Source organism: Oncorhynchus keta, chromosome 15 (genome assembly GCF_023373465.1).
Source record: "Oncorhynchus keta strain PuntledgeMale-10-30-2019 chromosome 15, Oket_V2, whole genome shotgun sequence".
In the NCBI taxonomy this organism is placed as follows: domain Eukaryota; kingdom Metazoa; phylum Chordata; class Actinopteri; order Salmoniformes; family Salmonidae; genus Oncorhynchus; species Oncorhynchus keta.
This window is the reverse complement of record NC_068435.1, coordinates 38758515-38768692: the sequence shown is the minus strand read 5'-3', so window position 1 is coordinate 38768692 and position 10178 is coordinate 38758515. Positions and strand designations below refer to the sequence as shown.

Below are 10178 nucleotides of genomic sequence, written 5' to 3'. Positions count from 1 at the left end.
TTTCATTACTCTGACACGCTTTGTGGCTATGGCCCTGGTTTGTGGCTATGGCCCTGGTTTCATTACTCTGACACGCTTTTTGTGGCTATGGCCCTGGTTTCACCTGGTTTCATTACTTACTGACACGCTTTGTGGCTATGGACCTGCCTCTGACACGCTTTGTGGCTATGGACCTAGTTTCATTACTGACACGCTTTGTGGCTATGGCCCTGGTTTCATTACTTTCATTACTGACACGCTTTGTGGCTATGGACCTGGTTTCATTACTCTGACACGCTTTGTGGCTATGGCCCTGGTTTCATTACTCTGACACGCCTTGTGGCTATGGACCTGGTTTCATTACTCTGACACGCCTTGTGGCTATGGCCCTGGTTTCATTACTCCGACACGCTTTATGGCTATGGCCCTGGTTTCATTACTCTGACACGCTTTGTGGCTATGGACCTGGTTTCATTGACAGACTCTTGGCATAGAGGAACTACTTCACTGCCTTTTCCCCTTGAATAAAATACAAAATGGTATCTAGCAAGATGGAGATCAGGGAGGTTATTTTTATGGAGTGCTTTTTGCAAGTGGCTAGTTTGCATCAACTACCTTCACTTAAACCACCACAGATGTTTTGCATGCAAACTTCGCTTTGGAATCACAACGTTCTGGCATGTCTGTCTTGTGATTTGTTGGGAGTGTTCTCTTTCTGAAGAAAACCCCAGATTTTCCCCCTTATCGAAGTTGCCAAAAGATAACATAATAGCATTCTTACCAGGTTGTGGATCAGGTCCATGTATTAACATGATAATGACATACCTGCCAGGTTGTGGATCAGGTCCATGTATTAGCATTATAATGGCATACTGTACCTGCCAGGTTGTGGATCAGGTCCATGTATTAGCATTATAATGGCATACTGTACCTGCCAGGTTGTGGATCAGGTCCATGTATTAGCATTATAATGACATACTGTACCTGCCAGGTTGTGGATCAGGTCCATGTATTAGCATTATAATGGCATACTGTACCTGCCTTGTGGATCAGGTCCATGTATTAGCATTATAATGGCATACTGTACCTGCCAGGTTGTGGATCAGGTCCATGTATTAGCATTATAATGGCATACTGTACCTGCCAGGTTGTGGATCAGGTCCATGTATTAGTTATAATGACATACTGTACCTGCCAGGTTGTGGATCAGGTCATGTATTAGCATTATAATGGCATACTGTACCTGCCAGGTTGTGGATCAGGTCCATGTATTAACATGATAATGACATACTGTACCTGCCAGGTTGTGGATCAGGTCCATGTATTAACATGATAATGACATACCTGCCAGGTTGTGGATCAGGTCCATGTATTAGCATTATAATGACATACTGTACCTGCCAGGTTGTGGATCAGGTCCATGTATTAACATGATAATGACATACCTGCCAGGTTGTGGATCAGGTCCATGTATTAACATGATAATGACATACTGTACCTGCCAGGTTGTGGATCAGGTCCATGTATTAGCATTATAATGACATACTGTACCTGCCAGGTTGTGGATCAGGTCCATGTATTAGCATTATAATGGCATACTGTACCTGCCAGGTTGTGGATCAGGTCAATGTATTAGCATTATAATGGCATACTGTACCTGCCAGGTTGTGGATCAGGTCCATGTATTAGCATTATAATGGCATACTGTACCTGCCAGGTTGTGGATCAGGTCCATGTATTAGCATTATAATGGCATACTGTACCTGCCAGGTTGTGGATCAGGTCCATGTTAGCATTATAATGACATACTGTACCTGCCAGGTTGTGGATCAGGTCCATGTATTAACATGATAATGACATACTGTACCTGCCAGGTTGTGGATCAGGTCCATGTATTAACATGATAATGACATACCTGCCAGGTTGTGGATCAGGTCCATGTATTAACATGATAATGACATACTGTACCTGCCAGGTTGTGGATCAGGTCCATGTATTAGCATTATAATGGCATACTGTACCTGCCAGGTTGTGGATCAGGTCCATGTATTAGCATTATAATGGCATACTGTACCTGCCAGGTTGTGGATCAGGTCCATATATTAGCAATATAATGGCATACTGTACCTGCCAGGTTGTGGATCAGGTCCATGTATTAGCATTATAATGGCATACTGTACCTGCCAGGTTGTGGATCAGGTCCATGTATTAGCATTATAATGGCATACTGTACCTGCCAGGTTGTGGATCAGGTCCATGTATTAACATGATAATGACATACCAGCCTGGTTGTGGATCAGATTCTTGAAGTTTCCACATATGCTGAGCACTTGTTGGCTGCTTTTCATTCACTCTGTGGTCTAATTCATCCCAAACCATCTCAACTGGGTTGAGGTTGGGTGATTGGAGGCCAGGTCGTCTGATGCAGCACTCCATCACTCTCCTTCTCGGTCAAATAGCCCTTTCACAGCCTGGAGGTGTTTTGGGTCATTGTCCTGTTGAAAAACAAATGATTGTCCCACAGATGGGATGGCGCATCGCTGCAGAATGCTGTGGCAGCCATGCTGGTTAAGTGCACCTGAATAAATCACTGACAGTACTGACAGTGTCACCAGCAAAGTACACCCACACCATCACACCTCTTCCATGCTTCACGGTGGGAACCACAAATGCGGAGATCATCGGATCACCTAATCTGCATCTCACAAAGACACAGCGGATGGAACCAAAATCACAAATTTGGACTTTGGACAGATTTTCCACTGGTCTAATGTCCATAGCTCGTGTTTCTTGGCCCAAGCAAGTCTCTTCTTATTATTGGTGTCCTTTAGTAGTTGTTTCTTTGCAGCAAATTGAACATGGCCTGATTCACACAGTCTCCTCTGAACAGTTGATGTTGAGATGCGTCTGTAACTTGAACTCTATGACGATTTATTTGGGCTGCAATTTCTGAGGCTGGTAAATCTAATGAACTCGGAGTCTTCCTTTCATCACGAGAGCCAGTTTCATTGTGGAGCTTGATGTTTTTTTGCAACTGCACTTGAAGAACTTTCAAAGTTGTTGAAATCTTCCGGATTGACCTACCTTAATGTTTTAAAGTAATGAATGACTGTCGTTTCTCTTTGCTTATTTGAGCTGTTCTTGTGGACTTGGTCTTTTAACAAATAGGGCTATCTATCTTCTGTATACCACCCTACCTTGTCACATTAAAACTGATTGGCTCTCTCTAATGCATTGAGAAGTAAAGAAATTCCACAACATAACTTTTAAGAAGGCACACCTGTTGAGCCTTCTGTGGGTGGTGCAGTGCAGTGCCAGCTGTGACACCAGAGACTCTGGGTTCGCGCCCAGGCTCTGCCGTAACCGGCTGCGACCGGGAGGTCCGTGTGTGGGCGCTGTACTGCAGTGCCAGCTGTGACACCAGAGACTCTGGGTTCGCGCCCAGGTTCTGCCGTAACCGGCTGCGACCGGGAGGTCCGTGTGGTCCGGGTTAGGGAAATCCTTGTCTCATCGCGCACCAGCGACTCCTGTGGCGGGCCGGGCGCAGTGCACACTAACCAAGTTTGCCAGGTGTACGGTGTTTCCTCCGACACATTGGTGAGGCTGGCTTCCGGGTTGGACGGCGCTGTGTTAAGAAGCAGTTAGTTGGGTTGTGTATCGGAGGACGCATGACTCTCAACCTTCGTCTCTCCTGAGCCCGTACGGGAGTTGTAGCGATGAGACAAGATAGTAGCTACTAAACAATTGGATACCACGAGAAAAAGGGGTAAAAAAAAATGTAAAGACACCAAAAAAACACCTGTTGAATTGAAACACCTGTTGAATTGAAATGCATTCCAGGTGACTACCTCATGACGCTGGTTGAGAGAATGCAAAGAGTGTGTAAAACTGTCAAAGATTCTCAAATATAAAATATATTTCAATTTAACACTTTTTTGGTTACTATATGTGTTATTTAATAATTTTATGTTTTCACTATTATCCTATAAAGTGAAAAATAGTCAAACTAAAGAAAAACCCTTGAATGAGTAGGTGTGTCCAAACTTTTGACTGGTACTGTACATTTTTTTCCATGCTAAACAGCTGTTCTTAGTGACCTTTCTAGCTAATAGACTACTATGTTGGAGTTTACACTCCCTCGTTCAATGATAATGTGGGGAGATCACAATAATGCAACTATCTACCAAACCTATTCATTTTAAAATGTTGATTACTTCCCCTTGCCATTATCATTCACCTAATAAGACAAGACACATATCCCCCCATATGCTGGGGGTGCATGGATCACCGGTTTACCTGGGAGGTGGTCCCTGGCTCAAAAAAAGGTTGAAGATCCCCGTTTTAGATTTATTTTCATCTATTGGGTCCATTATTTTTTAGATGTACTTTCCCTCCACAATCTTTTCAATAGAGACCAGAGAGAGGAGAAAACTGCTTCTTTGATCCCAACAGGATGAATCTATTGGCCAGAATGTCCTCTTTCTCTGGGTAGAGAATGAAGTAAATAGAGGTCACAGATATACAAAGACTTTCAGTTGGGTTCATTCTTTGGCTATAGGAGGCATATAGGGTTAGACACAAACCACTCTCAATCTGTGTTTGAGGTATAGAAATGATGTGGTCGAGAAACAGAAAGAAAACTCTGAAATAACAGCGTTAGAGCCCAGCTTAATCACAAAACTGACCAGATACATTGTCGTCGTTCATTACGTTTCTGCAGCTTTATTAAGAATGGAACACAACAGCAGGACAGGAAGTCATAACACCAACAAAAAGGATTTACGCCCAATCAAATATCAGAAGAACCATATGCATCATGAATCATGGCATCCTGCCCCTCACATATTGGAGCCGGGCAAAGATTGGGACTATTGGCCACCGAGCAGTTTTGTCCCAGTCCGCAGTATTTCGATCTATCCTATTCCGTCTAGATCAATGGGTGTGTTTCAGTTGTTATTTAAGAGGGCGATACGGAGTACATGACTGGTACATGACTGGTACATGACAAGGCTCAGGTATCAATCAGATACCAGTCAATAACAAACAAACAAAACACCACCGTATTTACAGTACAGAGACAGGCCATCAAAGGGTTACCTTCATTACGTTTGATTGTAAGAATGGTATATACAACAAAAAGGTATTACATTGCCTCGTTCGGATTATGTCAAAACAAATGAACATACTGTATATTAACTTGCGAAGAGTCCATAATAAATAGTAACATTACATGAAGAGATAGCAAATATTAAAAATGGCATGTGAGTTGAATAATAAAACAGACATGCTATTCAGGAGTCCTAAAGAAACACAACAAAGACAGTATACATACAAAAGCTCTGGGATATTCGAGACTGAAAGCTAACTAGCTCACTGGCATTAATTACATTTGTGCTTTATAAACAGAATACTAAAATGAGTTCTGAGATGTAGAACAAGCTTCAAACTTTGCAGAACACATACACTCGCATAGCATAGACACCCTGACACACACACACACACGTCACTGTCTATGTTTAGACAGCGAGAATAGGTTATCCATACACATGCCAAGGATTAGCTGTTTCTTAGATATTAGCGACCGTGTTAGCAAGAGAACAAGTATTACTGCTGTAATGGACCTGGGGTAAACCAAATCAACAACCAAAGGAACAAATAGATATGTACGTGTGAACAATTCACTTTTTTTTACACTGATGTCAATAAGGTCATTTGAATAAAAGTTTTGCACACATACAATATCTCAAGTGAGGTTTTAACCCAAAGAGACAGACTGAAATAGGTCAGGAAAATATAAACGTCAACTATTGTCAGGGGTCCGGCACAGGGCATTATGGGAGGTGTAGTTTTTGGTTCAGTAGGGGCTGTGTGCATCATCTTCCCTCTCCCTGTGTGCCTCTCCTCCATGTCTCCTGTGGTTCCTGCGCTCCCGGCGCTGGCCGTGGTGGTGGTTGCGGCGGTACCGGTGGGATCGCTGAGCTGACGGAGGGGAACACAGATGGTGCATTGTCAACATTTGCCATTCTGTTTCTTATTGAGCCCATATTAGAGGGAATACACACATGTTTATGGCTGACCTGGGTGAATAAAGGTTATCCAAAAAAGTTTGCATAACACAACAAATGTGGGTTTTTTTTTTTCAGAACAAAATCTGGTGCTTGTTACTCACACTTTGTGCAGATGATCTTGGGCCGGTCCCAGATGCCGTTGGCCCGGCAACGCGCAGTGGGGATGTGGCGCTGGTAGAAACCTTCAGTACACTGGTAACGCACAACAGCGTGTATGTCATAGTGGGACCGCCGACGGCCAATCAGATGGGCGTTCTCCACGGCGGGTGGGGTTCCACACAGCACTGTCAGACGGGCCGACAATAACAAAAAAGTCTGTGTTGAGCAACAAAGCAAAAGCACAAGATACTGTATGTAGCTACAGATGTAGGATCTTAATTTGATGACCCTGTTGCAGGATACATTTTGCAGGAAAAGGCTTCTGAAGTTTGTAATTTCCACTTTGAAAAATGCATCAACCCCTAAAACATTTCCATTAATTATAAAACACATAATAATTCACATTTCCTGTTGATGCAGGATTATTTTCCTGCTGTTGTTAACTTGCTCAAATTAAGATCCTACATGTTTCTGTATGGTATCTTGCTTGCAATTCCTTTCTTCTCTCCCTAGGTTGCGCTATTGCTACTGAATCCCACCTGAAGACAGTTGGCGAGATTGAGTGCTGACCAAAGGGTGGGAGCTGGGTTGTTATGGAGCAGTGTCAAGTAACAGAGAGCCAAGACAGCTCCCATATTCTCCCCTCCCTCTTTCTCCATCTCTTCTCCTCCCTCTTCTCACTCTGCCTCTCCATCTATTTCTCTCTGCCTCTCTCTCACTCTGCCTCTCTATCTATTTCTCTCTCTTGCCTCTCTGCCTCTCTCTCTGCTCTGCCTCTCCATCTATTTCTCTCTGCCTCTCTCTCACTCTGCCTCTCTATCTATTTCTCTCTCCCACTTGCTCTCTGCCTCTCTCTCTGCTCTGCCTCTCCATCTATTTCTCTCTGCCTCTCTCTCACTCTGCCTCTCTATCTATTTCTCTCTCTCCCTCTGCCTCTATCTTGCTCTCTCTCTGCCTCTCTCTCTCTGCTCTCCATCTATTTCTCTCTCCCACTCCCTCTCTCTCACTCTGCCTCTCCATCTATTTCTCTCTCTCCAATCTGTCTCAATTCAATTTCAATTCAATTCAAGGGCTTTATTGGCATGGGAAACATGTGTTAACATTGCCAAAGCAAGTGAGGTAGACAACATACAAAGTGAATATATAAAGTGAAAACAACACAAATTAACAGTAAACATTACACATACAACAGTTTCAAAACAGTAAAGACATTACAAATGTCATATTATATATATATATATATACACAATGTACAAATAATTAAAGGACACAAGATAAAATAAATAAGCATAAGTATGGGTTGTATTTACAATGGTGTTTGTTCTTCACTGGTTGCCCTTTTCTCGTGGCAACAGGTCACAAATCTTGCTGCTGTGATGGCACACTGTGGAATTTCACCCAGTAGGTATGGGAGTTTTTCAAAATTGGATATGTTTTCAATTCTTTGTGGATCTGTGTGATCTGGGAAATATGTCTCTCTAATATGGTCATACATTGGGCAGGAGGTTAGGAAGTGCAGCTCCAGTTTCCACCTCATTTTGTGGGCAGTGAGCACATAGCCTGTCTTCTCTTGAGAGCCATGTCTGCCCTCATTTAAGACGGCCTTTCTCAATAGCAAGGCTATGCTCACTGAGTCTGTACATATCAAAGCTTTCCTTAATTTTTGGGTCAGTCACAGTGGTCAGGTATTCTGCCGCTGTGTACTCTCTAATGTGGGCCAAATAGCATTCTAGTTTGCTCTGTTTTTTGTTAATTCTTTCCAATGTGTTAAGTAATTATCTTTTTGTTTTCTCATGATTTGGTTGGGTCTAATTGTGCTGTTGTCCTGGGGCTCTGTAGGGTGTGTTTGTGTTTGTGAACAGAGCCCCAGGACCAGCTTGCTTAGGGACTCTTCTCCAGGTTCATCTCTCTGTTTGTGATGGCTTTGTTGTGGAAGGTTTGTGAATCGCTTCCTTTTAGGTGGTTGTAGAATTTAATGGCTCTTTTCTGGATTTTGATAATTAGTGGGTATCGGCCTAATTCTGCTCTGCATGCATTATTTGGTGTTTACGTTGTACACTGAGGATATTTTTGCAGAATTCTGCGTGCAGAGTCTCGATTTGGTGTTTGTCCCATTTTGTGAAGTCTTGGTTGGTGAGCGGACCCCAGACCTCACAACCATAAAGGGCAATGGGCTCTATGACTGATTCAAGTATTTTTAGCCAAATCCTAATTGGTATGTTGAAATTTATGTTTCTTTTGATGGCATAGAATGCCCTTCTTGCCTTGTCTCTCAGATCGTTCACACCTTTGTGGAAGTTACCTGTGGCGCTGATGTTTAGGCCAAGGTATGTATAGTTTTTGTGTGCTCTAGGCAACAGTGTCTAGATGGAATTTGTATTTGTGGTCCTGGTGACTGGACCTTTTTGGAACACCATTATTTTGGTCTTACTGAGATTTACTGTCAGGGCCCAGGTCTGACAGAATCTGTGCATAAGATCTAGGTGCTGCTGTAGGCCCTCCTTGGTTGGTGACAGAAGCACCAGATCATCAGCAAACAGCAGACATTTGACTTTCGATTCTAGCAGGGGAGGCCGGGTGCTGCAGACTTTCTAGTGGCCACGCCAGTTCGTTGATATATATGTTGAAGAGGGTGGGGCTTAAGCTGCATCCCTGTCTAACCCCACGACCCTGTGTGAAGAAATGTGTGTGTTTTTGCCAATTTTAACCGCACACTTGTTGTTTGTGTACATGGATTTTATAATGTCATATGTTTTACCCCCAACACCACTTTCCATCAGTTTGTATAGCAGACCCTCATGCCAAATTGAGTCGAAGGCTTTTTTTGAAATCAACAAAGCATGAGAAGACTTTGCCTTTGTTTTGGTTTGTTTGGTTGTCAATTAAGGTGTGCAGGGTGAATACATGGTCTGTTGTACGGTAATTTGGTAAAAAGCCAATTTGACATTTGCTCAGTACATTGTTTTCATTGAGGAAAATGTACTGAGTCTGCTTTTAATAATAATGCAGAGGATTTTCCCAAGGTTACTGTTGACACATATTCCACATGTAGTTATTGGGGTCAAATTTGTCTCCACTTTTGTGGATTGGGGTGATCAGTCCTTGGTTCCAAATATTGGGGAAGATGCCAGAGCTAAGTATGATGTTAAAGAGTTTTAGTATAGCCAATTGGAATTTGTTGTCTGTATATTTGATCATTTCATTGAGGATACCATCGACACCACAGGCCTTTTTGGGTTGGATGGTTTTATTTTGTCCTGTAACTCATTCAATGTAATTGGAGAATCCAGTGGGTTCTGGTAGTCTTTAATAGTTGATTCTAAGATCTGTATTTGATCATGTATATGTTTTGCTCTTTGTTCTTTGTTATAGAACCAAAGATTGGAGAAGTGGTTTACCCATACATCTCCATTTTGGATAGATAATTCTTCGTGTTGTTGTTTGTTTAGTGTTTTCCAATTTTCCCAGAAGTGGTTAGAGTCTATGGATTCTTCAATTGCATTGAGCTGATTTCTGACATGCTGTTCCTTCTTTTTCCGTAGTGTATTTCTGTATTGTTTTAGTGATTCACCATAGTGAGGCGTAGACTCAGGTTTTCCGGGTCTCTATGTTTTTGGTTGGACAGGTTTCTCAATTTCTTTCTTAGATTTTTGCATTCCTCATCAAACCATTTGTCATTATTGTTAATTTTCTTCGGTTTTTCTATTTGAGATTTTTAGATTTGATAGGGAAGCTGAGAGGTCAAATATACTGTTCAGATTTTCTACTGCTGGTTTACACCTTCACTATTACAGTGGAACGTTTTACCCAGGAAATTGTCTAAAAGGGATTGTTTTGTTGTTGCCTAATTGTTTTTGGTAGGTTTCCAAACTGCATTCCTTCCACCTATAGCATTTCTTAATGTTACTCAGTTCCTTTGGCTTTGATGCCTCATGGTTGAGTATTGCTCATTTAAGTAGACTGTGATTTTGCTGTGGTCTGATAGGGGTGTTAGTGGACTGACTGTGAACGCTCTGAGAGATTCTGGGTTGA

At 42.4% G+C, this 10178-nt stretch overlaps 1 protein-coding gene across 2 annotated transcripts in view; it reads right to left on the bottom strand.

The window, feature by feature from the left end:
- Positions 1–4678: 4678 nt before the first annotated feature.
- Positions 4679–10178, bottom strand: part of LOC118394898 (neurocan core protein-like) — a 93141-nt gene continuing 87641 nt past the window's right edge. The window contains exons 18-19 of one of the 2 annotated variants that reach the window (XM_052463997.1): positions 6149–6331; positions 4679–5953 (exon numbers count right to left, since the gene is read on the bottom strand). In XM_052463997.1, coding sequence (XP_052319957.1) covers positions 5853–5953; positions 6149–6331 — 284 coding nt within the window. In that variant the 3' untranslated portion in view covers positions 4679–5852. Of the gene's footprint in view, positions 5959–6148; positions 6332–10178 lie in introns of both variants that reach the window. The other variant, XM_052463996.1, reaches the window with a different exon arrangement.